Raw genomic sequence first — 16,208 nt, 5'->3', positions numbered from 1 at the left:
ACAAAAACAGACTAAAAAGCAGCAATGCCTAGCAGAGGCCACAGAGGAAGGAGACAAATTGTTCCTTGCCTCAGTAGTAACCTTTCTATTGTGGTAAGGTCAGCTGATAGAAAGTTTTTCTATAATTCTTCTCCCATCTTTTCCTCTGCCCCCCCATCCTCTGTTTCCCTTACTTCCAGAGATCTGATAAAAGAGGGGTGAACAAAAGTTTAAGATCAGTCCATGCAAGTCAGTCTCATTATTCCCCTTGTGAAAGAAATAACAAAACTAAAACATGGCCCATTCCCAGACAATAGTCCATAACTATTGTCTGATATGAGAGTGATTCTGGAGAAATATAGGCTTTTTTGTTTTCCCTGTTAAAGTAACTGACCTGTGTCTCCAATACTTGAGGAGTAGTATACTAACTAATTTGTTAGACAAATGCAAATCACTAACAATGATTTGTTCTCTTTATATTGCACGTACATGTAAATGTATCTAATCTGATATTCTGGGGTTTTGTTAGGAGGCTGCTCTGGCAATCTTGACTGCAGTAACTGAAAGAGCAAGTGCTGGTACAGCAAAGTGGGCCTGGCTTCGTCGTGGACTTTACTACCTGAGAGCCGGTCAGCACTCTCAAGCAGTGGCTGAGTAAGAGAACTAGTAATTGAGTTAAGCTATTGACCACACAGTGCTAGTCAAACAGTTTATTCTCTAAAATGTACTTAGGTCAAAGACAGCTTAAATAACAAAGCAAATCTCCCTATTAAGAGATTTGGCTTATTGCAGTTGATGCTGCAGCAAATGCTATAAAGTCATAGTGTCTACCCTTCTCCTTTTACAGAAAAACTTAGCTTGAGAGCAGTAGTCAGAAATCAGATTTCATTGAGATAATTTATAAAGCTTTGTCTCCATAGGATCTTGAGCCAAAACTTTGAAATTTATTACATTGTGTAATATGCTATAGGAGGATGAAAATTACATAAGAAAAACCTAAAACTATATCATTTCATCAAGGAGTCCGGTGGCACCTTAAAGACTAACAGATTTATTTGGGCATAAGCTTTCGTGGGTAAAAACCCCCCACTTCTTCAGAGGTAAATCCCTTCTCTTCATGTGTCATTATAGTGCCTGCATCTGTAATTTTCACTCCATGCATCTGAAGAAGTGTTTGTTTATCTTTTTCCCACGAAAGCTTATGCCCAAATAAATGTTAGCCTTTAAGGTGCCACCAGACTCCTTGTTGTTTTTGTGGATACAGACTAACACAGCTACCCCCTGATACTTTATATCATTTCATATATGTCCATGTCTCTTGACAAAATGGATACATTTATGCAAGGAAGAGATTTTACATTTTAAATTAACTAATGTTCTACTTTATTATTTGAATTTAGGTAACTGTCTTTTATTTCCTGACATATTCAGCTTGCAGGCAGCTCTAAGGGCAGATCCAAAGGACTCCAACTGTTGGGAGTCTCTAGGAGAGGCATACCTGAGCAGAGGTGGCTATACAACGGCACTGAAGTCCTTCACAAAGGCCAGTGAGCTGAATCCCAAATCGATATACAGTATTTACAAGGCTGCATCAATTGAACAGATTCTAGGAAGGTATAAAGACGCTATAGCTGAATACCAACAAATCTTAAAGAAGTCAAAAGAATATGTACCTGCACTCAAAGGTAATAAAGATGGATTTTTAACTTAGTGTAAGATTGAAATTGAAGCACCAAATTCTAAATCGGGAAATGCTTGTGTCAAGGTTCCTTCTCCACTCTGAACTCTAGGGTACAGATGTGGGGACCTGCATGAAAAACCCCCTAAGCTTATTTTTACCAGCTTAGGTTAAAACTTCCCCAAGGTACAAACTATTTTACCTTTTGCCCTTGGACTTTATTGCTGCCACCACCAAGCGTCTAACAAATAATATATAACAGGGAAAGAGCCTGCTTGGAAACGTCTCTTCCCCCCCCCCCCCCCCCCAATCCTCCCAAACCCTACATCCCCTTTCCTGGGGAAGGCTTGATAAAAATCCTCACCAATTTGCATAGGTGAACACAGACCCAAACCCTTGGATCTTAAGAACAAGGAAAAAGCAATCAGGTTCTTAAAAGAAGAATTTTAATTGAAGAAAAAATAAAAAGAATCACCTCTGTAAAATCAGGATGGTAAATACCTTACAATGTAACCAGATTCAAAACATAGAGAATCCCTCTAGGCAAAACCTTAAGTTACAAAAAGACACAAAAACAGGAATCTACATTCCATTCAGCACAGCTTATTTTATCAGCCATTTAAACAAAACAGAATCTAACGCATATCTAGCTAGATTACTTACTAAGTTCTAAGACTCCATTCCTTTTCTGTTCCTGGCAAAAACAACACACAGACAGAGTGAACCTTTGTTTCTACCCCCTGCTCCAGCTTTGAAAGTATCTTGTCTCCTCATTGGTCATTTTGGTCAGGTGCCAGCGAGGTTATCCTAGCTTCTTAACCCTTTACAGGTGAAAGGGTTTTTCCTCTGGCCAGGAGGGATTTTAAAGGTGTTTACCCTTCCCTTTATGACAGCTTGTACTGTATAGAGAGGAAAAATGACTTTGACCAGCAAGCAGCGCTCACTGGGCACTAGCAGACAAAAAGTTAAAATGGTGGATATTCTTGAGCCCTAGCAGGTAAACCTAAAAGATTCTCAGTTTGGTAGGTGGGGTTAAAACTTAGAATTAAAACTAGGTCTATCAAGCGATTAAAAAAATTAATAGTTACTAATCGCGTGATTAAAAAAAATTAATCCTGTGATTAAACAATATTAGAATTACATTTATTTAAATATTTTGGATGTTTTCTACATTTCCAAATATATTGATTTCAATTACAACACAGTGTACAGTGCTCACTTTATATTTATTTTTGATTACAAGTATTTGCACTGTAAAAAAAAATAGTATTTTTCAATTCACCTAATACAAATACTATAGTGCAATCTCTTTATCATGAAAGTTGAACTTACACATGTAGAATTATGTACAAAAAAAAAACTGCATTCAAAAATAAAACCAAGGTAAAACTTCAGAGCCTAAAAGTCCATTCAGTCCTACTTCTTGTTCAGCCAATCACTCAGACCAACAAGTTTGGTTACAATTTGCAGGAGATAATGCTGCCTGTTTCTTGTTTACAATGTCACCTGAAAGTGAGAACAGGTGTTCTCATGGCACTCTTGTAGCCAGTGTCACAAAATATTTACGTGCCAGATGCGCTAAAGATTCATATGTCCCTTCATGCTTCAACCACCATTCCAGGGGACATGCATCCATGCTGATGACAGGTTCTGCTTGATAACCGTTCAAAACAGTGTGGACCGACGCATGTTCATTATCTGAGTCAGATGCCATTAGCAGAAGGTTGATTTTCTTTTTTGGTGGTTCGGGTTCTGTAGTTTCCACATTGGAGTGGTGGTCTTTTAAGACTTCTGCAAGCATGCTCCACATCTCGTCTCTCTCAGATTTTGGAAGGCACTTCAGATTCTTAAACCTTGAGTTGAATGCTGTAGCTATCTTTAGAAATCTCACATTGGTACCTTCTTTGTGTTTTGACAAATCTGCAGTGAGAGTGTTCTTAAAATGAACAACGTGTGCTGGGTCATCATCCGAGACTGCTATAACATGAAATATATGGCAGAATGTTATTAAAACAGAGGAGGAGGCGGCACACAATTCTCCCCCCAAGGAGTTCAGTCACATTTAATTAACACTTTTTTTTTTTTTTTAAAACGAGCGTCATCAACATGGAAACGTCCTTTGGAATGGAGGCTGAAGCATGAAGGGACGTACGAATGTTTAGAATCTGCCACGTAAATACCTTGCAATGCCAGTTACAAAAGTGCCATGCAAATGCCCTGTTCTCACTTTCTAGTGAGACTGTAAACAAGAAGAGGGCATCATTATCTCCTGTAAGTGTAAATAAACTTGTTTGTCTTAGCGATTGGCTGAACAAGAAGTAGGACTGAGAGGACGTGTAGGCTCTGAAATTTTACATTGTTTTGTTTTTGAGTACAGTTATGTAACAAAAAAATCTACATTTGTAAGTTGCACTTTCACAACAGAGATTGCACTACAGTACTTGTATGAGGTGAATTGAAAAATATTATTTCTTTTGTTTACCATTTTTACAGTGCAAATATTTGTAATAGAAAATAATATACACTTCGATTTAATTTACAACACAGAATAAAATATATATGAATGTAAAAAAAACCCAAATAATTAAACAATAGAATATCAATTGAAATTTATTAAGTGGGATTAAAATTGCGATTAAGCCCTGATTAAAACACACCCTTCTCCTCACGTCTTTCCTCCCTCCACCTCCACTTGTGTTTAATCCTAGAGCAAAAATCACTGCATTACAAAGAGGAGGAAGAGGTGGTTTGTGCCTGGTCTTTTTGCTCTTGTATATTAAAGCCTGACTCTCTGTGCTTTTCATTAAAAAAAACAAAACAAAGAACTTGTATTTTCCTCTGAAAATATGAGGAATTTCAAGCTCTGTTTTGTTTTTTGAGAGTGAGTTGGAGGAGAACTTTGATAGCTGAAATGTGGATTGTGAGCTTTTTATTGCCCATAGGTGAATGGGTGGGAATGGCTGGATTCTTAGCAAAGAGGGTTCCTCCCAAGTGTTTTAATGGACATTAAAAACAAATCTGAAGTTTTAAACAGTCTAGTTTTAAACTATTTAGGCTTTGGGTTTTTTTGTGTGTATCTGTAATTCTCCAGTTCGTATTCTTCCAGGGTAGGTAACAGCTTACTTTCTAACGTGGGTAAGAGGGCCTTCTGAAGCCCTGCAAAGATGAGCATGTCATATTATTGCCAGCCAAGCATGCAAATGCCTGTACTCAACTTGGTGGCGTGTCTCATGTAATGCGATAACTTTTGAGCACCATATCCATCAATTTCAGGGAATGTTCTGGGCATCAGTGGCTGGAACCCTATAGATTTTAGAGAGAAATCAGAAAACCAAACAGGGGAGACACAGAGCCCCTGCCTGCTGTTAAGCTGAAGCACAGCTTCAAGCACTTCTGCAGTGGTCTAGATCAAACTCGTCCCAGCATAATCGTATCCCATTTCATCTTTGCACATCCTCCCATTAGAATTTAACATGATGATGCCCTGAATGACTTGTCTCCCAGACAATTAGTAATCTTGGGGAGGGGAAGAAGGGAATGGGGGCACGTATACAGCCCCTGCCATGGGATGGCAAATGGGAGGGGGGCACAGTCCCTGGCAGGTGGAAATTGGGGACCTTAGAATGGTGGGAGACTAGGGGGAGTTCAAGGAATCCCTGAAATACAAGAATACACAGGGACCTTGTGCAGTGGAATGGAGGGATGCAAGGAGCTCCTTCTGTGTATAGTAAGGTAGGCCTGCAGAAGCTACAAAGCATGCTACTGCTTAGTTATGCTTCTTTGACCTGCTAAATATTCTTTGTGCCATAATACTTGGATTTTTGAGTTTAACTATATAAAGGTGTCCTTCAAGTCATTCTCCTGCTCACAGACTAAATGTTTAATTTCCTTTCAGGTCTGGGAGAGTGCTATCTCATGATGGCACGGGCTGCTCTTGCAGACTATCTTGATGGGAAAGTTCTAGATTATGTAGAACAAGCACTTGAATATTTTACACGGTTAGTACTTCATGTTCAAGTATGTAAGTCTTAATTAAGATCCTGTGTGGTGTTTTTTTTTTCCAATTAAACTTGGGATAAAAAAATTTGTAGTAAACTAATCTAGCATGAAATTTTATTTTTATTTTTATTTTGTATTTTTATGAAGTAGCATGAATGATGCATCTTGTATTCAGACCACATGAAGTGATTAGAAAATTTTAACAATTGATAGGATTGTTTTTAAATTTCTTCTTGTCATAGTGTGAAGAGACTGATTAAAAAGCAACAATGACATCCTTGCAGAACACTGGGGAGAACTATGTGGAAATGTAATAACTACTAAAATTGGGGGTGGGAGATGGGTGTTTTTTGTCCCTTTGTGTGTGCCTACCCACAGTCTTTTTCTATGGTCCTTTCAGTCTTCACTGCTCCAGTACTCCAAACTGAGGGTGGTTTACCTTGTGTAATATACTGTTCAGATCAGAGTGGTATTGGTGAAACATGCTCTTCTCTCTCAAACTTAACAGACTTTAATTTTGTCTTTCATTTTAAATCATACATTGTGACTGTAGACTTGTCTGAAACAACCCCTCCCTGCTCTCAGGAAAGAATCTGATCTGAGGTGGAGCCTCCTGTTAAAAAAGAATGTGAAGGATTATATGGGACTGGGGATTGTTGTGTGTGTTTTGTGTTTTTGTTTTGTTTTGTTTTAATAATGGAGGGCTGCACAGCTCTGTTTTGAAGTTTACACCCAGCAATGTAGGCTTTAAAAATAAAAACAATAAAATCATTTAAATCTCCTGTACATCAACAAACTCCATTCCTCATGCTACATCCTCACTTTCTTCTAATTTTGAGGCATACTGGAGGCTACAGCAGAAATTCTTGTGGGAGAGCTAAGATTTTCATCTGTAGTTCACTTTTAATGAAACTAATGAATTACCTACAGATTACTGCTGAAACTACTCTTAACCATTTTGTTAAAGACCATAGCTTAAATCCTGGCCACACTGAGGAAAATGGCAAAACTTCTCACTGAATTCAGTGGGCTATAATTTCACCTATACACATAGCGACCCCCCCCCCCCCCAAAAAAAAATTCAGGTGCCCAGGTGACTGTATTTATGGAATAAAAAGCTACATTCAAAAGATTAATTGAACTACAGTCTTCAATTACTCTTATATATCAGCTGTTGTCTATGGAGTACTTTCTTTTCTTCCTATCACCATTTCTTATGCTATACTGATTTGTTCCCCCATCTCAGTCAAGACCTCTTGTGGCCCTTGCATATGCAGCCTATGCCCATGTACTATACTAAAGGAGCCTTATCTGTGTACAGTAACTCCCCACTTAACGTCCTCTCACTTAACCTTGTTTCTATCTTACTTCCCTGCTCAATTACAGAACATGCTCCATTTAAAGTTGTGCAATGCTTCACTATAAGGTCGTTTGGCTGCCTGCTTTGTCCACAGCTGGCAGTCCCCCTACGCTCCCGCCCACTGGCAGACCCCGCGGATCAGTGCCTTCCCCCTCTGCCTCCTGCCCACGGCAATCCACTGTCTTGCGGTGTTCAGGGGGGAGGAGCAAGGACTCGGTGCACAGGCTCCCCCTACTTCTCCTACCCCCTGAACACTGAAAACCAGCTGATTGCTGCGGGAAGAGGCGGGGGGGAGGCTGCGTGCCGAGTCCTCACTCCTCCCCGCACTCTCCTGCCCCCTGAATGTCGCAAGCCAGCTGATTTGCTGCAGGCAGGGGGGAGGAGTGAGAAAGTGGTGCGCCTTCCCCCTGCCCGCAGCAGTCAGCTGGCTTGCAGTGTTCAAGAGGCAGGGGAGGGAGCACAGGCGTGCTCTTGCCCCCCAGCCCCGCCCCATTGGATCCCTCCCCAAATCCACTCCCCAGCCCCGCCTCCTCCCCCAAGCGTGCCATGTTTCCCCCTCCCTCCCAGGCTTGCTTCATGAAACAGCTGTTTTGCGGCGCAAGCGCTGGGAAGGAAGCGGAGGTGAGCTGGGGCGGGAGGGCGGGGCGGGAAGCTGCCAGTTTTCCCCCTGGGTGCTCCAGCTTAACATCGTTTTACTTAAAGTCGCATTTTTCAGGAACATAACTACAACATTAAGTGAGGAGTTACTGTAGTTCCTTGATTGGGCCAGTGAGATACTTCAGGGTTTTAAGGCACTTGCAGCCCCTGTTGTTGTGGCAAACAAGCGCCTTGAAAAGCAGGTGCAAAAAAGATAAGGTAATAATGACATGTTGGAATATGGGGAGTTTTCTCCCTGTATTGTAATGAGGGGTATGAGTGGAACAGAGTGAAAATGTAACTGCTTGAAGTTTTTTCTCCAGATTAGTAAAGTATCAACCTTTCTATATTGTTCTGATGAATCTTTGATTTAATAAATGGATTTAGCTTGGTTATGTGACCTTTCACATCAGTCTAAAATCGAGCCCTAACATCATCACCTAAAACTTTTAACAGGAAAAGAGCCCACTCCTATTGCCCTTTCCATCTCTTAATTTATGACCTTAAATTTCTAGATGTCACAACATCTAATCTTGTTTCTTTCCATGAAGCTGCCATAGAAGGCTGTTGGTTTGTTTGTTTGTTTTTGAGGTGATCTCCCAATAGAAGAGGATTCTGTAAAACATCCCATCTTCGTCTACCTGCCAGCAGTATATGTCATTCAATAGCAGGATGTATTCTATGCATTTCTAGATGTGGACATTAATATAGTTATTTGGCATGGTCTAGAAGAGGGAAAGTAAAAAGCATGTAGGGCTTGTCTACAGGGTGGGCTAATGTGCTCTACAAGGCTGTAATTTCTAAAGTACCCTAACTTGTGCATTAATTGGTCTGTGTAGACCCTGCTGGTGCACGCTAAAGATTCCCTGGTGTGCTTTAACATGATAGTGTTTCAGCCAACACTACATTAACGCACACCTGCAGAGTCTACACAGCTCAACATATTGGGGTTCTTTAGAAATCGCACACCCAGAGAGTGCATTCCCCCACTATGTAGATAAGCCCTTACTTTAGTAGAGTATAATTCTTTCCTGCTCATACTGGGTCAAAGCAAGACTGCTTTGTAAATCAGTCTAAGTCTGTTAGGAGTGGTCTTGAGCTTCTCTTCCTCTAGTTGGATGACTCATCTGCCTTATCCATCTCCCTGAAGCAGCTATGGGAGTAGACTCCCAGTGTTCTTCTTTGTGTAGGAGGCACTTATGAGGCATTGTCACAAGTTCTTCAGCTTACTTCAGTGAATCTGTTGCTGATAAACTTCACCTGTGGCTTTGCTACTTTCTAGATGGCAATATATGGTCCGTTTACCTCCTCCATATACCACACACAGTTTCTTTTCTGTCTCTTCCTTTTTAGACTATAGAAAACAACAATAAATTACATAACCCCAGTGTTGTCCCTGTGAGTGTTTCACTGTAGGATCCAAATGCCCATGCACTCTTGGTTGGAGGCTTTTATAAGCAGTGTCTGTGGGTCCAAACCTACATGCTATGCAGTTTGGTGCAAGGGCGTATAGGGAAGGGCAGACCCGCTGTCGATCCAATTCCTTCTCAACTGCTGTTGTCTCCAGATGGAGCTCTGCGGTGTCCACTGCTTCTCTAGAAGTATCTTTACGCATGGGGGAGGGTTATTATTATTTTCCTTTTTAGCCATAGTTTTGTGCTGGGTTCCCCTCTCCCAGGCTGCTTTGTTGTTTGCAGTACTTCCTGTTTGAGTTATACCAAAGGCCATGAGTTTCAAACCCCATCAGACTTGCCAAAGGTCTTTCCCCCTCAGTGACAGGACTTCAGCTGCCTCAAGTGCTTTGAAGAGTCTCACACTCCCATCAAAGTGCTAGGTCTGCATGGGGTTCAAAACCAGATCTTGCAAACTGAGGGAGGATAGATAGAAGCTCTTCTTACTGAAGTGCTCCCTAAAGCTCTCTTTGTTCAAATCTCCTCCCCCCATATACATCTGCCTCATCATCTGAGGCTGTAACAGTGACTGCCAGAGCTCCAGAGGCAGCTTCAGAAACAGTGCATTTGAAGAAAAGAGCCCGATTTCACAGAGAAACTCTAGAAGAAGGAATAAGTCACTTCTTTGAGCTAGATTCAAGGAGACTTCATGTTCCGTCATGGGTGTTGCTGAGGCTCCTGTGGACTTCAATAGTGAAGCATTGATACTGCCCCAAGAGGTCTTCCAGTAAACAGCAATGAGTAGTGCCTACCCTGGTAGAGGCAGCAGAGATTTCCAGGCACAATGATTCCTCTAAGCTTTTCCAGATTTCTTAGCCTATCTTAAACTTCAGTACTGCTCCCTTCTCATAGCCATATGGAGCACTCAGACTGGCCTCTACCTCCCTGAGGGGAATAGTCATTCCCTGGTACTGCTACACCTGCTGGTGACCAACTCTCTTCACTCTGGAGTGGGATCCTGATCTCCAGTGCCACCTTGACCTCTGGTACTGCTTCAGGATGATGATCAGAGCCCTTCCACTGGACATGGGAGATAATTTCTCAGACACTGAGGATTTTGACCTGGGCTCTGCCTCACTCCCATATCTTCGGAGATATTTTGTGAGGAGGACGTACCAGAGCCCAGTGAATGCTCTCAGCACTCCTGGTAGGACCACCCTTGCCCTCTCCTAACCTACCACCACAGTGGACCTACTGGAATTCTTGGGCTCCGTATAGGGACCTGTTTTATAGGATACCCTCTTGTAAGAGACCTTGTTTAGAGAACCCCAGGTCCCGCAGAAGCCTCTGGTCCCACAAGTTCAGCCACCAGTACTACTACAACTCCCTGTCCAGGAGGAGACTTTGGAATGGGAGGCAGCAGCTGAGGACAGTACACCCCCATCAGATAAGTAGTCCTCTTCCTCCCTCAGTGAGGCAGTGATGCTGCTGCTGCCACCACCATCCTCCTATGCAGATGGCTGCAGGGCCTTTCAGGACCTGATGAAATGACTGTCTGAATCCCTCCAAATTCCATTGGAGGAAATTCAGGAGACTAAACGTTCTTTGGCGGACATTCTGCATTCCACCCCCAGAGCAAGGTTGTTCCTGTTTAGGGGCTGGTGACAATAATGCCTCATAAAGTGTGGGAGATACTGGTCGCCATTGTGCATACCAGCAAATGGGCAAATAAATATAACATTTCAGCTAGGGGACTGGAATGTTTTTTGCCCCCCTTCATCCCAGCCCCAAATTCTTGGTGGATGCAGTTAACAGCATACATGGTCAAGCTCACTCCAGGCCCACCTGCTCAGACAAGGAGTCCAAAAGTTTAGAACTTCTTGGTCGGAAGAGCTGTTTGTCCGCTGCTTTTCAATTTTGGGTGGCAAACTATCAGGTCTTGATAGAATAATTGTTGAAATCATATTTTTCCAAGTTCAATCATCTGCCTCAAGAACTAGGGGAACAATTTCAAGCCCTCATTTCAGAGGGTCCGTTTATAACTAAAACTTCTCTGTAGGCCTCAATTGATGCTGCTGGCATGGCCTCATGGTCAGTAGCAACCACTGGTTTGCTGCAATCTTCTGGCCTCCCCAGGAAAGTTCAGAATACTGTTTTGAAGACTTAAGCTTTTCAACTGGTGACACTGAACATTTTCTGTGAATCATAGACAGCTCAATTTTTTTGACCCTTTCCATTCTAAATGTACCAGGTTTTTTCAAGTCCTGTGGAGCCTCCTAGAAAAAGATTCAGACCTCAAAGAAAGGGAGCTTCTTCTGTGGTAACCTGTCAGCTTTGCACCTTCCTCTAAATGGTTTTGACAGCTTGAGTGAGGATCACAAAGCACCCTCTTCACCAGATCGCCTCAGTGGTCCTCTGGTCTTGAGTTGGGCCTCTCTTCAGAGGTTCAGTCCATGCTTTTGAATGGTAGAAAGCAACCCAAAGATATATTGAAGACCAGCTGTTCTGGGGAAGCTCAGAGTTGAGGTCATTCTGAGTGTTTCCTTGTAATTTGACTGGTTTCAGAGTAGCAGCCGTGTTTAGTCTGTATTCGCAAAAAGGAGTACTTGTGGCACCTTAGAGATGAACAAATGTATTTGAGCACAAGCTACAGCTCACTTCATCAGATGCATCATGAAAGCTTATGCTCAAATACATTTGTTAGTCTCTAAGGTGCCAAAAGTATTCCTCTTCTTTTTCCTTGTAATTTGTTACTGCAAACTAGGTACGTTCACTTTTTTTTAGTTATGATGGATAGTTGAGGGGAAAGTGACCAGTTTTAACTTTGTTCTTGTTCTACATATGTGTGTCTCTTTATTTTTTTTATTTTTTACACGTTATTTGGAGGGGCAGAAAGGAAAAATTTATATCAATCTTTCTCACTCAAACAATTCGTGTTCATTTTAAACTTTCCCTCAATTTCAGAATAAACTCTTTCTGAAAAAGGGAGAGGACTGCCATACCTTAAATAACTTATTTAAATTAATACCTTATTTTGCAGAGCGACAAAACATCGTCCTGATGTATCTTGCCTTTGGAAACTACTTGGGGATGCATGTACTATCGTGCATGTTATTTCATCATCCAAAGTGAATGTTAAAGTTCTGGGATCCCTTATTGGTCAGAATGTAGGCAAACAAATGCTGAAGAAAAGTGAGCTCCTCAGTTTGGGAGGAAGGTAACAATCATTATGAGATGCTTCATCATATAAAGTCTACTAAAATCTTAACTATTCTAGACTAAAAAGATTGGAAGGCTAAAAATTTCAAATACTAAATCAATATGCATCCAGCATACGTATGTGGAAGTGATATGCATGGAATAAATTGCAGAACTTTGTGATAAATGAATTGTGCACACTTTGACCATCACACCCTTCACTTTGCTCCCTAATCAATTTTCTTATGACTTTTTCCCCCCTGGAATTCATAACCCCAGATCAGTTTCAGACAGCAGTCTAACTTAAAAATGTTGCCACAGAATACTAGCCTGAATTCAGCATAAAGACTCTGACATTTTTTTCCCCACTTGTAACTTGTTAGTGACCATTTTTGTCTGCCTCTACTTCAGAGCACCTCTGAAGGCAGGCTTCAGTTCAGTGGTTTATTTTTAAGTGGAATGAGTGGGGATAAAACAATTCTGTGATTCATATTTCTGTAGGTGTTATGGCAGAGCATTAAAACTGATGTCCTCACCTAACACATGGTGTGATCTTGGAATAAACTACTATCGTCAAGCACAACACCTAACAGCAGCCGATAGTGACACAAATGAGATCAGTGAACTGTTAGAGAAATCTTTACAGGTATTGCGTGTCTTTCTGCCATCTTCAGTGACACTTTTTAAACACTGTCACTTTCAGGATCACTTTGTGCTCAGTGTAACCTAAAATTGTGACAAAACAGTGGTTAAAGTCTAATGTGCTATAACAACTCAAAGTTAATTCTCTTCATTCCAGTGTCTCAAAAAAGCCGTGAGGCTTGATAGTAAAAACCATCTCTATTGGAATGCACTTGGTGTGGTTGCCTGTTGCAGTGGTAAGTCTCTAAAATTCTGTGCAGCTAATTTAGAGGGCAGCTTGGCTGCTTTTGTTAACAAAATTCAGTTACATCTAATCTTCTGTCTTTCAGGTGTTGGGAATTATGCTCTTGCTCAACATTCATTCATCAAATCTGTTCAAGCTGAACAAATAGTAAGTGCTGTAGGCAGCTACTCTCTGTTTCAAATGGGCACTCAAGATTCTTTTTATGGAGCTGTTTTTGAATACAGTAATAAACTGGCTTTAATTTTTGTATTTAATTATTTTGCATAGAATGTTGTTGCCTGGACCAACTTGGGGGTTTTGTACTTAGCAACTGAAAACATTCAGGTAAATATTCCTCCTCCTCAAATGATGGCTTTTTGAAAAGGTGTTACTTTAATGCAATTCTAGAATGCTTTTTAACAGCAAAGCACACCCTCCTGTTTAAGGTAAAAGTATTGCCAGTTTATAAAATTCAATCTGCTGTACCATTAAAGAGTTAAAGGCAAAATCACATACTTGAATTCAATACTGTTTGAAACAAGTGATTTCAGTTAGGAGAAATAATTCAATATTCTGGTAAATAGCACAGGTTTGGTTTTTCAGACAGTTTAATGAAATCAAAATTATAGTGTATGCAATTTTAAGGGACAAAAACTGCAATCAAACATACAAATTCTGTTTGCCAAAAATTCAGTTATAGTTTCTGCTCAAGAGAAAGCTAGAATAAGAAGAGTGCCTTTAAATGAAATTTAAAATTTATTTAGACTTGTATTTGCTGCTCCATTTGACTGGAGCAGAGCATAGTTTAGAAAGAGACAGTGACAATCCCAGTTGCAGAACAGAAACTGATCACTGCTTTTATTTTTTTTTAAATTTGCGATGTGAGAAACTGATTTCTTTAAAAAGGGATTAGTAATTTCTGAAGCTTTCAAAACTTGTTGCAAAGCTGTTAAATGCTCAGAATCTGATTTTTATGATGGGAATGCTGAGATTACACACAGTTCAAAGCAAAATGTGGAGTCAAAGAATGAGTACTTCCAGAACTCAGCGAGCTACATTTTTTTTTTTTATGAAGAGGAGAAAGTTCTGTATTTCTAGCAGTGGCAGCTACTAGAAGTTTGCATTCCTCTCATTCCCCCTCCCCCCATAGTAAATATAGCTGTTGATTATGTGGGAGTAGGAGGAGGTTTGGGGAGGAGGGAGGTGAGTGTTCCTATTGTTAAAGCGTGAGGTGGTACTGAAATACTTTATATGGGTATTACACTGCTGTTCTGTATGCCACATTGGATATTTTTAGTGATTTGATTTTTGTCCCATATAAATAGTTACACCATTGTTTCTGTATTTCAGTATCTAGAACAGCAGGTTTTTGGCTTATAGTGCTAAATGACTCACTGTAATGTACCTGATTTCTTATGTGCTTTTACAGCAAGCTCATGAAGCCTTCAAAGTAGCTCAGTCCCTTGAGCCATCTTACTTAATGTGCTGGATTGGACAGGTAAGATATCAATATCTTTCATAGCATGGGTTTCAGTAGGTTTTAACAAGGTATATTGAATTTCGGCACCGACCCAGCAAAGCACTTCACTGGGATTCAAGCGTGTGCTTAAAATTAAGTCTCAGTTTACATTTTTGTGTGTGTCTCCTTGAAACAGAAAAAGGCCACTTCAACCTTCCTATTACTCCCTTTGGCTTTCTCTAAAGTTTCCACAAAGTTTTCTTGTCCATTATGGGAGCTGTGTTCGGTATCAGTTTTTTTTTCATAACTTATTTTTGTAGTCTGTTACTTACTGTGGAAGGAGCAGTATAGTGAAATTGGCTAATGATACATGATGATGATGATGATGATGATTTATTTATTAGTATCATGGTTAATGATAGAGTACTGTTTTCAGTGCTTTTTTTCCCCTGGACATTCTGATTAAAAACCTTCTCAAGTATTAAGACACTCTAGCAGCCATATCAAGAGATCATGATGGAGTACTGGTATCCCCCAGTCACCTGTTTGGAACAGTCAGTCCATAATGCTGCTAAACAGAAGTAGTGTTTATGGGTCAAATCCTGCACCCTTTGGTCATACAAATACTCTCGTTGATGTCAATGGAACTGCTCCTAAGAACAGTGGAGGAGGAAAAAAAGAACTTGCTTGTGTAGTATTAAGTTCAGTAATTTAGAGACCGCAAATGTAAAGTTCTCATAATAGTGGTAGCTCTCCCACATGGAACATTAATTTGCCACCACTGCATTGAATATTAAGATATAAATTTAAGTCTCCATTTGCCATCTTGCAGGAGCAGAGAAGGCAAAGAGGCCTCTATAATCACCTGCATGTTACTGTCATGGGGGTGGTTGTGACTGTGATAATTGGGCCTACAAATGTACCCTAATTGTGAGCTCAACTATAAAAAGTCAGGGGAAGGTCATAAGAAGTCATAATAAATGTTGATGGGAGGCGGAAAGGTGCAAAGGCAAAATACAGTGAATTAGTCCAAACAAAAAGGCCTACAGATAGGACTGTGTTGAGAGAATGCCTGATTTAAAAAAAAATTGAAAACAAAAAAGTATAAAACTGCATATCCTTGAACCACAATTGGTGTCAGATATTATGCCTAGTTGCTGAACAAAACAATAAGAGAGTGGGCTGTGGTACCCATCGTTCCCTTTTGTAGTCCATAAAGGAGGACTCTGGGAGAAAAATTGGCTACTAGAGCAAGCTTCACTATCATGGTTGCCACTTGAGACTCCAGGAGTGAAAAAGGAAAGGAGGAATATGTGTGGCCATAGAGACATTCCCAACCCTACTCTTTGTCCTGTTGTTCCCCTCCCATCATTACAAGTACCCTCTGTAACCTTTCCTTGCTGCCCTGCTAATCGTGCATAAGTGAAACTGAACTGTTGAGAGAAGTGGTAAAGATTTATATTATTGCTGTGTCCCAAAATCCAGGTCAGGATTGGGGTCCCATTCTGATGGGTGCTGTGTAAAGAGAATCCTTGCTTGTGAAGGACTTACAAAGTAAAAGTTCTTTGTTTTACTCTATAGATACTTCAAATGCAGCAATCTGTTCCATTCCTTCATCTAAGTTTACACACTCTTTAATAGTG

At 40.6% G+C, this 16,208-nt stretch overlaps 1 protein-coding gene across 3 annotated transcripts in view; it reads left to right on the top strand.

Annotated features, from left to right (window-relative positions):
* SKIC3 (SKI3 subunit of superkiller complex) overlaps positions 1-16,208 on the top strand; it is an 82,392-nt gene that overhangs the window by 28,416 nt on the left and 37,768 nt on the right. For all 3 annotated transcript variants that reach the window (XM_048850559.2, XM_048850558.2, XM_048850560.2), the window contains exons 16-24: positions 509-633; positions 1,411-1,664; positions 5,553-5,655; positions 12,084-12,260; positions 12,743-12,887; positions 13,041-13,119; positions 13,213-13,274; positions 13,395-13,451; positions 14,536-14,604. In XM_048850559.2, coding sequence (XP_048706516.2) covers positions 509-633; positions 1,411-1,664; positions 5,553-5,655; positions 12,084-12,260; positions 12,743-12,887; positions 13,041-13,119; positions 13,213-13,274; positions 13,395-13,451; positions 14,536-14,604 — 1,071 coding nt within the window. The remainder of the gene's footprint in view (positions 1-508; positions 634-1,410; positions 1,665-5,552; positions 5,656-12,083; positions 12,261-12,742; positions 12,888-13,040; positions 13,120-13,212; positions 13,275-13,394; positions 13,452-14,535; positions 14,605-16,208) is intronic.

This window comes from Caretta caretta, chromosome 5 (assembly GCF_965140235.1).
Source record: "Caretta caretta isolate rCarCar2 chromosome 5, rCarCar1.hap1, whole genome shotgun sequence".
Taxonomy (NCBI): Eukaryota; Metazoa; Chordata; order Testudines; family Cheloniidae; genus Caretta; species Caretta caretta.
The sequence above is the reverse complement of the archived record's forward strand: the minus strand, read 5'-3'. Positions and strand labels throughout refer to the sequence as shown.